This window comes from Aotus nancymaae, unplaced genomic scaffold, assembly GCF_030222135.1.
Source record: "Aotus nancymaae isolate 86718 unplaced genomic scaffold, 86718_ANA_hifiasm-v0.15.2.pri h1tg000089l, whole genome shotgun sequence".
NCBI lineage: Eukaryota > Metazoa > Chordata > Mammalia > Primates > Aotidae > Aotus > Aotus nancymaae.
The window spans coordinates 24,766,770-24,781,145 of record NW_026988504.1 but is presented as its reverse complement, the minus strand read 5'-3'; the positions used below and the strand labels follow the sequence as shown (position 1 = coordinate 24,781,145).

General features: G+C 45.8%; 1 protein-coding gene across 3 annotated transcripts in view; it reads right to left on the bottom strand.

Annotated features, from left to right (window-relative positions):
• Positions 1–2,032: 2,032 nt before the first annotated feature.
• DNAJC7 (DnaJ heat shock protein family (Hsp40) member C7) overlaps positions 2,033–14,376 on the bottom strand; it is a 38,462-nt gene continuing 26,118 nt past the window's right edge. For all 3 annotated transcript variants that reach the window (XM_012444073.3, XM_012444074.3, XM_064369358.1), the window contains 9 exons: positions 13,141–13,259; positions 11,937–12,090; positions 11,257–11,421; positions 10,352–10,443; positions 6,412–6,485; positions 6,014–6,160; positions 5,615–5,767; positions 2,816–2,878; positions 2,033–2,386 (listed from right to left, as the gene is read on the bottom strand). In XM_012444073.3, coding sequence (XP_012299496.1) covers positions 2,349–2,386; positions 2,816–2,878; positions 5,615–5,767; positions 6,014–6,160; positions 6,412–6,485; positions 10,352–10,443; positions 11,257–11,421; positions 11,937–12,090; positions 13,141–13,259 — 1,005 coding nt within the window. In that variant the 3' untranslated portion in view covers positions 2,033–2,348. The remainder of the gene's footprint in view (positions 2,387–2,815; positions 2,879–5,614; positions 5,768–6,013; positions 6,161–6,411; positions 6,486–10,351; positions 10,444–11,256; positions 11,422–11,936; positions 12,091–13,140; positions 13,260–14,376) is intronic.

Here is a 14,376-nt window from a genome sequence, read left to right as displayed (position 1 = left end):
AGCCTCCTGAGTAGCTGGGATTATAGGCACCTGCCACCACACCTGGCTAATTTTTTGTATTTTTAGTGGAGATGGGGTTTCACCATCTTGGCCAGGCTGGTCTTGAACTTCTGACCTCGTGATCCAGTAGTCTCAGCCTCCCAAGTGCTGGGATTACAGGTGTGAGCCACTGCACCCGGCTGAGTGATCCCATTTCTTAATCAGTGAAGCCCCAGGAAGGCTGGGGCTATTTACCAGGGTAGAAAAAGGAGCCTACCTCCCACCTTTGGTCCTAAGTTCCTGCCCCCTCCCCTTCACACCATAACTAGGTAACAGTTTGATAACTAGAGAAGAAAGCAGAAGAGTTAAGCAGCTGCCACATCCCTGCCGGCTGGGGCCTCACTCCAGGAAGGGGCCAGACTGACCCTCCTTTCCAGTAGCCTGGCTCTGCTGTGGTGAGGAAGCTCCAGTCCTGCTGTCCGCCCAGCCCATCTTGCCTCCATGGTGCCTCTGGAGGCCTCTGGGCCTCCTCTAACGGGGGCTGGTGGGCACCAAGAACCAATGGAGTAGAGCCCTGGCTGGTAAGGGCCAAGTCCCATCAGTTGCTTCTGGGAAGGGGTTTCTAATACTGGTCCATGTGCTGTGGTTCCTGGGGTGCCCTCCACTGTCCTCAGTTCAGTAACTGGGCCTTGCTAATCGGGTTGTCACTCAACAAAAGTGCTTTGGATTTAAGTTACTATCCTGGCTTTGCCCAACCTCAGCAACTTGTAAGACTGATGATAATGAAATAAATCATGTTAATCCTAGCTGTGTGCAGTCTCTCTTACCCTTCTGTGCCCAGCTCAGTCTTCCCTGGGGCTAGGGCTGGGTGTATTAGGACTGGCTTTGTCCCACAGCTTGGGGCCATCGGTCCTGTCTCCCCTCTGCTGGCCGGGCACAGCTGTGGTGAGGTTGGGCAGCTGAACAGTGTTGGCTTTCATGAGGAGGCAGAAAGCAGAGGCTGGCCTCAGACTCATACAGAAGGTGGGGGTTGGCTGGGTACAAGGGACATGGAGCACAAAAGCCTCTCATACCCCATTAACGAGGGAACCAGGCCCACAGGTGTCCCCAGCCCCCTGGATCAGAAAGGTCTCTCAGTAAGACCTGAAGCTAGTATGGGTTTCTCCCAGTTCTCCAGGGAAGGCCACCTGAAGGTCAGTGCAACTTCAGGCACCAGGGAAGACCCTAACATTTGAGTCCCTTCCAAGGCCGCCAGAGGCCTAGTCAGCCACATGGGTAACATCCCAGGCCTGACTTGGGCATCATTTCACCATGGCTAAGGCACCAGCCGGGGAAGACTAGAAAGAAAGGGGCAGGAGCTCAGAAGAAGAGAAATCCTAAGTTATCTTTCTAGCTCAAGGCCTGTCCCTGGCCATCTCTGAGCTTTAGCTAGAGGTTCGGCTAGAGCTTCAAGTGTCTGCCTAGAGCTCCCGAGAAGGCTACTCACCTTGAACACCACGCTTGACAGGACAGCATGGCGCATGCCACTGCATCTGTGAGCAGAGTGTCTCCTGCATGCAGAGGGGGAGTGGAGAAGGCTAGGGACTTTTGCTAAAAATAGCTGATTGGCCAGACCAGAGCTCTGGAGCCACCTGTCCCACTTCAAAAGGGTCTGGGGGTCAGGAGGCAGGGTTATTTTTGTCTACCATCTCCCTCAAACCAACACTGCAACAAGAACTAAGAGCCTTTCTAAGTTAAACTGCCCTGTCTAGGTCAGTACCCACCTGAGCTCCTGGGTGAGCTTTGGATGCACATGGCTTCTAGTGACTTCTGGGGCCCCCACTGTCAAGCAAGCATGCTTTCTCAACTTACTTCATGGCTGATGTCAGGCTGGGCCCAGGGGCATAGCCAGGGCCTGCCCAGCACTCACACGCTGGACAGGTCTGCGAGAGGCAGAGCAGCACCACTTGCCACCAGGCTCAGGGTCCACAGCCCTCATGCAGCAGCTTGCTGCACCCCAAGTCCAGGTGGGGCTCAGCTCTGGCTCTCAGACTCTGGAGTGACACAAAGCAGCTGCCACAGCAAAGGGCCAGAAAGGGCCAAAACATTTTATTCTCTTCTTTTTTTTCCTTTTTTAATAAAGTTAAACAGTAAAACAAAAATTCACAAGCTGCCTCCCTGTCCACCCCCCGCCTCCCTCCCCTGCCCGCAGTCTTCAGCATTGGTTCCCTTTGCTTCACCCACTCACAGAGACACAGGGCATCCAACTGAGAAAACGAAACTGCTCTAAGGACACGGAGACGCGATGAAGGGAGGAGGTGAACTGTTTCCACATTCAAGATTAAACTGAGCAAATCTGCATTTTCTGGGTTCTGGGTGGTTGCCCTTCATTAGCCAAACTGAAAAAAGAAATTCCCTGGACCAGATGCTGAAAGGGAAAAGAAGGGCTGGTTAGTCGGCTGTGGATTTTCTAGGGAAGATCACTTTGCTCTGATTATGGAAAAGTCTTCAAGGGCTGCTTCAAACTCAAAGAGAGAGAGAAACTTTATGGGTATCAAACAGCCTAGGCTGTTTTTGGGTGCAAAAGGGAGCCCATGACCACAGGATACATGGGTAGCTTCTGAACACCTTTGCTCTTGCAGAGAAGCCTCCCTGGTCCTGCAGAGATGCAGTGGCTAAAGGTCTCAAGGTCCTGGGAACCTTCCTGTCTTCATCCTTAGCAACAGCTGAGTGGATAGATGCCCTGCTAGATGAGAATTCAGCCGCCTCCACTCATGGGCCCCTCTGAGCTGCCTAAGTGGCAATGAGCGTGCTGGTTTGTGATCTTGGAACTCCCCAGAACAGCAGGCCTACCTACCTTCAAAGCTAAAGCCCCCAGGACCGCCGAAGAATGCCTTGAAGATATTGTTTGCATCAAAATCTGTACAGCAGGGCAAGTAACATGGAAGGGAAGAAAAGGTGAAAAGATTAGAAAGGTCTGAAGAGAACTCATGACACTGAGAACAGATCTCCAAAGCTGTCCCAGATAGTCTCACTCCCCTCCTTTCCCAACACTTCAGAATGCACATGAGCAAACCCGCCCCGTCCTGCACAAAACATGCTATGTGATCCCACTCCCAGGACGTGTTCCCTTCCCCTTCCAAATGCTGCCCCAAAGAAAAGCTTTCTCTGCTTCGGCTTGCTTCGCTGGGCTGTTTTCTCAACAATGGGAATGCCATTTGCACTTACACAACTCTCCCCATACTCTGCCTCCCTGTAATGCTGGAGTGGCTACTAAAAAGGATAAAATGTATCACTTAAAATGTTACCAAAAATAAAAGAACAAGATCTAGGATTTACTGTATTTGAGTCCATGTCTTTTACACTGTAGACTCTGCTTAAAAAAAAAAAAAAAAAGCTATGGTTTATTAGCTGGGCGTGGTGGCTCACACCTAGAATCCTGGCACTTTGGGAGTCTGAGGTGAGAGGATCGCTTGAACCCAGGAGTTCAAGGCTGCAGTAAGCTATGATCACATCACTGCACCCCAGCCTGGGTGACAGAGTGAGATCCTATCTCAGTAACAACAACAACAACAGCAAAAACACCTACTAGGTGCTAGTCATTGTGCTGGGTACTTTGCATACATTATACTACTTAATCTTAGTAACAATTTGTCAGGGTAAGTATCATTCCCAATTATATTCAACAAAACATATGTAGGTGGTTTAAGTAACTTGCCCAAGATCACAGGCAGAAAGCAGCAGACCTGGAAAATCCAACTCCTGCCTGACTCGCTCTGTGTGCTCTCTGTGAGGCCACAGCACGTCCGGTGGCCCCATCCCTGAGTGACTTCCCAAGCTGCACAGAAGGACTGATCTCCACCAGGTGATCCCACAGCCACCTCGTGTCCAGAGTTTTTCTGCTGGCATCTGTGAATCCTCCTGGGCTGCCCTGCTCAGTGAATGACCCCAAGAGTCAGCTATGCCTAAGTCACTTTCCCCAGCACATCTAAGCAGCAACCAACTCCTGCTGAATCTCCCACTATCTCCTGACTGTCCTCCAATCCTTTCCTACCTTTGGTGTCTTCCTTCCATCTCCATCCTCCTTACTCCCTCCAAACCCCCTCCTCACCTCTATCATAAATATATTTCCAGAGCCAAAATCTGGTCCACAGTGCCCCTACTTAAAACTCTTCACTACTTAAAACTGCTTACAGCTCTTTTTAACTGCTGGGCAGAGGAACATGTTTATTATGGTGAACCTAGGTCTACTGACTCAGCATTATCTATATAGTACCATCATTCTTATTTTAAATTCCAGCTGGGCGCGGTGGCTCACACCTGTCATCCCAGCACTTTGGGAGGCTAAAGCGGGTGGATCACTTGAGGTCAGGAGTTCGAGACCAGCCTGGCCAACATGGTGAAATCCCATCTCTACTAAAAACAAAAATTAGACAGGTGTGGTGGGGGTGCCTGTAATCCCAGCTACTCGGGAGGCTGAGGCAGGAGAATTGCTTGAACCCAGGAGGTGGAGGTTACAGTGAGCCAAGATCATGCCACTGCGCCCAGACTGGGCAAAAGAGCAAGACTCAGTTCGAAAAAAAAAACTTCCAATAGATTTTCTTAGTGGAAGTTTAAGGGTTAGCATTAGAGATGGTGGTCTGCGAACTGTTCACAGCTCAGGGTCTCTTATCTCTTGAGAGCCCAAAGTGAGCAACAATACTGACAACAGCTGTGCTTTATATCATGCCAAGTCTTTTTGAGAAATTAAAATCTGTAAGTGTTTATAGGAATATATGACAGATAAGTATCAGCATACAGTTTGCAGTGGGTAAAAAAGAACTTCCAGATAATAGGAAAATGCCCATATTCCCTATCACATACAGCCCTGATGGCCTGTCAGCTCTGATCCAGCTACCTGCCACCTTCCACCACCACCTGCCTCTAGCACCCTATTCTTTATCTTCCTAGACAGAGCCCCCTGCACATCCCCAAAGGGGCCATGCTTTGGTTTGCATTTTTTTTTTTTTTTTGAGACGGAATCTTGCTCTGTTGCCCAGGCTGGAGTGCAGTGGTGATCTCACTGCAACCTCCACCTCCTGGGTTCAAGTAGCTGGGATTGTAGGTGTGTGCCACCATACCCAGCTCATTTTTCTATTTTTCTTTCTTTTTTTTTTTTTTTGGAGACAAAGTCTCACTCTGTTGTACAGTGGTGCAATCTCGGCTCACTGCAACCTCTAACTCCTGGGTTCAAGTGATTCTCCTGCCTCAGCCTCCCAAGTAGCTGGGATTACAGGCACCCGCCATCACGCCTAGCTAATTTTTGTATTTTAGGAGAGACGGGGTTTCACCATGTTGGCCAGGCTGGTCTCAAACTCCTGACCTCAGGTGATCCACCTGCCTCAGCCTTCCAAAGTGCTGGGGTTACAGGCGTGAGCCACAGGGCTATGCTTTTCTGCACTTCCAGGCCTTCCCTTGCTAGTGCTCACCTCCTCAGAGCTCACTGCACACTGTGAACCTGCCACACTTGACTGCATTAATTTGACTCCACGTCTGTTATTGTTTGCACCAGGGATCAGATTTGGCCCAAACAGACTCTCCCTCTGAAGCATCTTTGGAAAACATTCTAACATTCCACAGCTGTCAAATTCACCCCAGGTTGCCCCGGCCAACTCACCACCCATATTCATGCCCTCCTCATCCAGGTCCTGTCCACTGTCATAGCGAGTTTTTTTCTTGGGATCAGAGAGGATGGTAAAGGCTTCTCCAACTTCCTTGAACTTCTTCTCCTCCTCCTTCTGAACCTCAGCACTGGCTCCACTATGCCGATCTAAAGTTGGGAGTAAAATAACAACTCAGAGGAAGTCAGAGATTCAAGAAAACAAAGTTTAAGAGAAAAACCACTTTATGTCTGATTTTGGAATTTGGCATTTCCCCAAATTTGGAGGGTCCACAAGTCTGCAACACCTTATTCTCAGCTGAAGAACCTCTCCAAGGCATCCCCTCTGGACTGAGTCTGGCAGTTGGCCTGCCCCGCGGGTTATTCCCATTGAGCTCCTCCTCCCACCTACTCTACCTGGATGGTGCATCAAGGCCCGTTTCCGATAAGCTTTCTTGATCTCGTCCTCAGAGGCATTCTTGTCCACCCCCAGAATCTTGTAGTAATCTTTCCTCTTACTCTTCTTCAGTTCCAGCTGTGCATTTTTTAGGAGCTGTTTGTGTTCTAGAGGAAGACATCTGGCATCAGTGGACAAATCTGACTCTGGTTTTCTCCTCACCAGGTCTCAGCCCAGCTAGCTGGGAGTTAGAAGCCTTGTTAACCATGCCCGGCCTCTGTTCACTTCTTTCCGGCTGGTAATCAGATACGTTCTAGGTACATCCCTGATCCCTGAATCAAACTACCTTGTGTACAGATTTAGGGCTTACAAAGAAAGTCCACACAATTCCCTGAAAAGCAAATGCTTTCAAACTTACCTTTTGTTTTCTCCGTCTGATATACTTTTTCATAGTCTCGTACTGCTTCTTCATACTGTTCTGTGTCCATGTAACTGAGAAGGAAATACAAGGCAATACAGCACTCAGACATGAATAGCAATGGTTCTCAGTATCACTCTAGGGCAAGAGGCATGGCTCAAGCAAGAGACACACACTTTTGCTAAGATGCTTCTGAAACAGGAGCCCTTAATCTAGCAGTGAGAGAAAATTAGCTATCAATTCCTCAATAAAGTAAAAAGAGGCCGCATGGCACTTGCACCCAAACATTAAAGTGATGTTCAGCTCTGAGCGGAAAGTAATCAAGAGAAAAAAGTTCCTTCTGACACAGAGCCACCTAAGAGGTACTGGACTGCCTCAGAAAAGGCAATGTGGGCTGGGCGCAGTGGCTCACACCTGTAATCCCAGGACTTTGGGAGGCTGAGGCGGATGGATCACCTAGGCTCAGGAGTTCAAGACCAGCCTCACCAACATAGAAAAACCCCATCTCTACTAAAAATACAAAATTAGCCAGGTGTGGCGGCACATGCCTGTAATCCCAGCTACTCGGGAGGCTGAGGCAGAAGAATCACTTGAACCCAGGAGGTGGAAGTTGTGGTAAGCCAAGATTGTACCACTGCACTCCAGCTGGGGCAACAAGAGCAAAATCTCCGTCTAAAAAAAAAAAACGGGCAATGTGAAGGGACCTACTTGATTACTTGGGGATGAAACACACAAGAGAAAAATTATCAAGTGAACAAATGGATATGAAAGAGTTTTGAAACCTATAGTGCCATCAACATGCAGGGCTAGCTACAATCCAGAGTAGAAGTGGGATTAGTGAGCCACTAAAAGGATCAAGTTCAATGTGGCGGCTGCTGGCAAATCCTGTCACTAAGACCAATCAATGAGAGATGCAGGTAAATGAGACAGAAAAGGAAACTCTAAACACAGGTTTGCTTCTATTTTGGTAGCACAAAAGGAAAGGAGAGGCCCCTGGCCCAAGATGGGAGGAATCGAGCTTGACAGGCTGACTGCCAGATCTTTTAAGTGTCTCTTCCACAGAAGCAAGTGGCACCAAGGCTGGCCTACCAATTAAAGACCGTGATAGGAGTTCCAGAGATAACCACTGTCAGCTGTGGAATGGGAAGTGCTGCACAACAGAGATTCAGTTTCTCACATTGCTACCCCACAAGCCCATTTTCACAAAATGAAATAAAAACGGAGGCTAGGGCAGGACAGTGCTGTGGTACCACTCTCCTGCCCTGGCCTCCAAGCTGGTGGGCATCTGTGATGTTTGTGAAATCACAAACATCAAACGCACAAGAAATATGGCTGGCAGAAGAGAAGCCCAACATCTTTGGAATCTTTGATTTTCTGGCAACGTTTTGATTTATGACTTTAAAAAAAACCCAATGCTCTGCAAACACAGGACATAAAAGTTATAGTAGGAGTTCAGAATCAATTTACAGAACAAAATGTAATATAATTTGAAGAGAAAATTGATACTTTGATACTGCACGCTAGCCTGGGTGATAGAGCTGAATTCTGAATTAAAAAAAAGAAAAAAGGAAAATTGATAGCTGATAGCGCTGGGTATAAAATGATGTGACAAATGATTAACCCTGATGAACTTTCTTTAGGTCCATATGTAATGTATTAAACAAGCTGTACTAATCTGCATTTTTTAAAATTCAGGGATATCCTCATATTTAAATTTCGTTTTAAAGCTGAAGTAGGAAAGTAAATAAGGCTTTAGGGAGAAAGGGTGAACTCTAGCTCATGATGGCATGTGTAGCAAAGATGCGGGGGGCGGGGAGTGGCATCTCCCCAACTTTAGGGGTACACTGAGGCAAACTGCAGCAGTGGTCAGGCCTCTGGTAAGGGTTTGGCCTGAGCTAATCTTCAGTACTTCTTGTCAATTCCAGCTGCTTCAGGAGATTGCTGCCAAATACTCAGCCAGCTGAACAAGGCATGCTGTCTCCCCTGTAGTGATCTCAGAGGCAGAGCCACTCCAAGAAGGGCAGTTCTGTTCTTTCTACCACAAAGATAAGAAGTTGTCTGATCAAAGCAATTCCTTATTTCTGTTTCTTGTACATAAACGAAGAAGAAAATAATCCTCCATCCAATTAGCCTCCGAGCAAATCAAGAATTTTCTATGATGTTAGCTGGAGGTTGCTTTAAAAAAAAAAAAAAAAAGGCCTGGTGTGGTGGCTCATGCCTGCCTGTAATTCCAGCACTTTGAGAGGCCAAGACAGGCAGATCACTTGCAGTCAGGAGTTTGCGACCAGCCTGGCCAACAAGATGAAACTCTGTCTCCACTAAAAATACAAAAATTAGTTGGGCATGGTGGCACATGCCTGTAATCCCAGCTACTTGGGAAGCTGAAGCAGGAAAATCGCTTGAACCCAGGAGGTGGAGGTTGCAGTGAGCCAAGATGGCACCACTGCACTCCAGCCTGGGCAACATAGCGAGACTCAATCCCAAAAAACAAAACAAAACTATTTTTCTGTTCTCTTCCCATCCCCTGGCATTCCTTATACAGAGCATTCCATTAAGTTGATACAGTATCAAGTATCTAGCCACTCCCTTCCCACTGGACATGCAGGTGATTCTCCGTCCTCCAGTTTTTGTTTTTGTTTTTGTTTTTGCTGTTACAGATAAAACTGCAGCAAACACCTTCATGTATATAGCATTTTGGGTCTGTTAAAAGTCAGTCTTTGGCTGAGTTACAGGGTGGTCTTTTGTCTTCCAAAGCTTCTGCTTCTGTGTGACAGTGGCTTGCAAAGATTGAATGACTGACAGGCTGGGTGTGGACTGACAGTTGGTCTCACAGAAGCTATAATATAATTCCATGTATGTTTCTGTTGGACAGACTCAGTCATCAACTTAGAAATTCACTTTTAAAAAAAGCATCACACATAGCAGCAGTTTTCCTATTTTAAATGAGATAATTTTGAGAAAACTAAGTGGGAGGTAGTCCATGAGATATTCTGTACCACTGATGAGACAAGGAAGCTTAAACTACTGGCTCATCAGGCATCAGTGACAGCACCTGTTCTTTGGATATGACATTTGATAATAAGGAGTGGAGCAGGTGCTGGAGGATTCGTATACAACAAATATGTCTTCTTTAAGAACTTTAAAGACGGGAAGTTCTTCTCTGCCTAGAGAATAATCTGAAATCAGAAGAGATGGATTTCTGAGAGAGGTTTCTCCTAGCTCTGTTCCTTTCTAGAGAAAATCACCTGTCGAGTCTAAGAGTAAGAGGAGCAACTATGCCGGGGAATACCCTGACTCTGGGGCAAATCTGAGCATGAGAAGTAGTCACATCCTGGCTCATAATCACCTCGTCAGACATAGAGAGTGCCCTCTACTGAAAACACTCAAGCAGACAGTAGCCATCCAGGGTATTTCAAAGGAGGTTCCTTTATCCTGGGAAGCTGAGCCAGATTACATCTCTTCCAACTGTAAGATTGTCTTCCCTCACCCAGAAGAAACAGGATAAAGTACAACTCTCAACTATCTCTAAGAGATATTTTCTCTTCCAAGCACCATACATTCATTCAACAAAACATTTATTCAGTGAGCACCTATGTGTCAAGCACTGTGCCAAGTTAGAGCATAAGTGTACAACACAAAATAAAATCTCCAAAGGAAATGGATTTAAACTTTTAACAAAAGGAATTTGGGTCAGGCATCAGAGGAAACTTACTGACCGTGAGGGGCGTTAGACACAGGCATGGGAGACTGAGGGAGCTTGTGCAATCTCCTCCGCTGGAGGTCTATAAAGATAGTCTAGGGCTGGAACAATCCCACCTAGAGGCAGGGGGAAGGACCAAATGACCTCACAACATCTCTGGGTCTGCTTCGTCATCCACAAGGCAATTCCCCTGAGGTCAGCGGCAACTCCCTCTTCCCCCCACCCACCAGAGACACTTACCACTGAGCTCTTCTCAAGTAGGCTTTTATGTAAGTGTCATCAAGCTTCACTGCATTTGTGCAGTCTTCTATTGCATCATCTAGTTTCCTAAGCTTCAGGAGAGAGAGAGCAATCATACTTCACTTCTTGGTGACTGAGGGAGCCCAGAAGCTGTGAGCATGGCTTCAAAACTCTAAGAGGATCAGTCATGCTGGCCTCCTAAATGTCACATGAAGTTCTAGTTCTTTGTCACTAGGACTACGGACCGCAACTTCAAAATTGGTTTCTCTTGTATATGATGCAAGCCAGGCACACTTCTCTTCAAGGATAAACTAGCTCTATCATTCCATGTTAAGTGCCCAATGAAAACATGGAAATAGTAAGGCTGGTTCCTGCCAACCTTTTTTCCAGAGGCCAATTAGAGGGATCAGAAATTACTCTGATTTTTAACTAACAGAACTCTGCAAGGGCAAGGAGTCTACTTTTTCTTATGTTGTGTAGGGCCACAAAAGCACTCAGGCCATTGTCAGTCATGCATGGTGACCATCAGTTACACTGGAGAAAAACAAGCTTGCCTCTACTCTTCCTCCAAATCACTCCTAAAAAAAATGATCACTTGCGTAAGAAAAAAAAAAAAGCAACAGTAGCTGCTTAAAATTATCCCACAGCCCCTAGCCATTCTCTTACTGGAGGAAAGGGACCTTACAGAACAGGTGAGAATATCCTTGCAAATTGTCCAACTGCCCCCAAATTCCACAGAGATGATAAAAGCTTGCCTCTTGGAAGGGAGTTCCTAACAAGCTATTAACCGTCATAACTTATCCTCTTTCATCTTGCTTACCCTCATTGGGCAGATTTCCCAAGACCCTTTGATGTCCCTTAAAAATATCTCTTTATAGGCCCCAAGATCCAGATCAAGCGCTTACCTTGGAATTAACCGTACCCCGATTACAGTAGAGTTTAGCATTTGTTTTTATATTGTTGGGGTCTATCCCCAGGGCTTCTGTGTACAGTTCATATGCTAGTTTGTAATTTCCTTCCTTAAATGCTTTATTTCCATCTTCTTTCTTTGCTTTAAGTGCTTTGGCATTCTACAGAAAAATGCAAGAAGAGGATCAGTGCATATCCACAAAGCCTCAGACCACTGCACAGAGAGGCCAGAGTCTATTTTAAAGTTCGCTGCTTCCAGTAGTTTAGCATCACAGGGCCCGGCCAACCCCCAACCTGGGCTATCTGTTGCTCATTTGTGCTTCCTACAGAGTGGACAGGAGAAACTAAGAGTTACAAAAAATACCAATGAGACATATGTTACTGGGTCTGCCTCTACTTCCCAGGGCAGGTATTACTATCTATTTTCACTGAGGGGGGATAAAAGGAAAAAAAAAAAAACTCAGATATTAAAGGCATCTGGCTCTACACGATCACATTTACCTTTAGGTAAGTAAAAGTAGTCTGGAAACCATTTCTAATGAAGACCAAGCATTCTTGCAAAGAAGGAGGAAAAGCTATCACATTCCCTGTGATTCTAAAACCTTCCACTGTAACCATCTTAAAGGTCTCAAAGGGAAGCTTTCTTTCCCAGTCAGGTCTGGTGACTAGAACTTACTCTGCAGGCAATGCAGGCCTTCTCATGGTCAGGGGCCATCCTGAGAGCCTGTATAAAAAACTGAACTGCCTTCTCGATACAATCTTCATAATAAAGGCAAAGACCTCGTACATACAGAGCATCTGCATTGGTGGAATCCATTCGTAGAATGTCACTGCAATAGTGAGAAAAGGGCACAATGAGCTGTGCTTTAGAATGTCTCCACCATTACTATCTACTGTGGCCAGTTTTTTTTTCCTTGACCATGTGTCTAGTGTTCAAAGTATCCAAAGGTAGACAGATTCCCAAGAACTGTTCCCAAACCTTCCCCAAATAAAACAACTATAATTATCTTTAATACACATCTGTGTCTTACAATCCTTCTTAGACTGGACAGGGTTTGGCAAACTACAGCCCACAGGGCCAAACCCTTTCTGCCACTGGTTTTTGTAAATAAAACTCTTTTGAAACAGCCACACCGATTGGTTCATCTATTATCTAGGACAGGCAGCCTTTGCACGGCAATGGCAGAGCTACGTTAGTTGCCAAAGAGACCCTGTGTCCTGCAAAGGCTAAAATCTGGCCCTTTGCAGAAAGTTTGCCAACCAGTGGAGTAGAAGAAAAGGACCATCTTAAACAAACAAAACCACAAAAAAACTCACATAACACAATCTGTTACATGAGTTTCATATACAGCTGTTCTTTCATATATAGCTCAAGTACCTGTCATACTACTATACTCCTGTATATATGCCCTGAGGGTTTTCAAAGCTGGCCTAATCTTTAAGTCCCAATGCCTGATCAGGCTTAGCTGGCCTACTCTGGGGACCATATCCCATGGTGAAGCTGCCTGACAGCATCAGTCCAATGGTATCTGGCATTTTATTTATTTATTTATTTTTCCTGAGACGGAGTTTTGCTCTTGTTGCCCAGGCTGGAGTGCAATGGCATGACCTTGGCTCACTGGAACCTCCACCTCCCGGGTTCAAGCAATTCTCCTGCCTCAGCCTCTCAAGTAGCTGGGATTACAGGCATGTGCCACCATGGCCCGCTAATTTTGTATTTTTAGTAGAGACAGGGTTTTTCCACATTGGTCCGGCTTGTCTCAAACTCCCGACCTCAGGTGATCCGCCCGCCTCGGCCTCCTAAAGTGCTGGGATTACAGGCATGCACCACGCCCAGCCGGTATCTGGCTTTTTAATGCCCAACTGGCCTAACTGCATACCTAGCCACAGACTGTGCTTCTGGATAACGACCCAGCATTGCTAAACATTCTGCCTTGAGGATTTTGAAGCGATGGCAGGCAGGGGCAAATTCTAGGGCACGGTCCATGCAGAAAACAACCTGTGGGGAAGAAGAAAACAATAAAGCTCTTCATCCTGGACTCCAGAAACATATTCACTTTAGTTTAGTCACAGGTAATAGACTCAAAGCTCAAAGAAGTCTCTGGGTCCACTGTTAAGTACTATCAAAATTTAAACGCATAACCAATTCATGAGACAAAAGCACTGAAATGAGAGCAATGATTCCAGATGATAATGAGGACAGTGAACATTTACTGCATACTTTCATATATGAAACCATTTAATCCTCACAACAATCTTACGAAATAGGCAATATTATAACTTTTATTTTATTGACGAGAAAACTAAGGAACTAAGGTTCCACGTTGTCAAAGCTAGTGGTAGAAACAGGATTTGATCTTAGACACCGAGTTTCCAGAGCCTATAACCTCATAACCATGCTAAACTGCCTCCACAGTGAATCATATCCATAGTGACTGTCATCAAAACTCACATTCTTCTCAGGAACACTGTTATTTGCTACTTTGCACAATTCATCATGCTTAGCCTGTTAAGCAAGACAAGAAATAGCAAAAATAACAACCTGGTGCAGAATCATTGCTGACTATGTAAGCCTCACATCACACTGAATACTGTGGTGGCCCCTCTTCCACCTATTGTTTTTTTTTCTTCCACCTATTGTTTTTAGTAGAGAAACATACCAATAAAATATTTCATTTTAAATGGCTTTAAATAGGCTACATCAGATTACTGTCCCCATCATGCTACTATACAAACCATAAGCCAAGGCGCTCTCACACACACAACCAGGTGGGGATTAATCTATTCTTTCAGCCTCATAAAGCATCTCCATATATTCTGTTTTTCTCTTTTTACTAGTTTGTCCTCTGAGCTTTCATTTTTGGTTTAGCTACTGTTTATTCCTGGGAGAGTCTTGCTGAATCACATTCACTCCAAGAATAAATGAACCAAAGAAGAAACCTGGAGTTAAGGGACACCCATTCCCTCTAAGAATCTGGCCACGGGGATCAGGAAGAGATAAAGTCTGAAAACTTACAAGTAGAAAAATTCAAATTCCATCAACAGGGGACTGGTTAGATAATGTAGACATCCACATAATGGAATACTACGTAATTCCAAAATAGAATGAAGAAGCT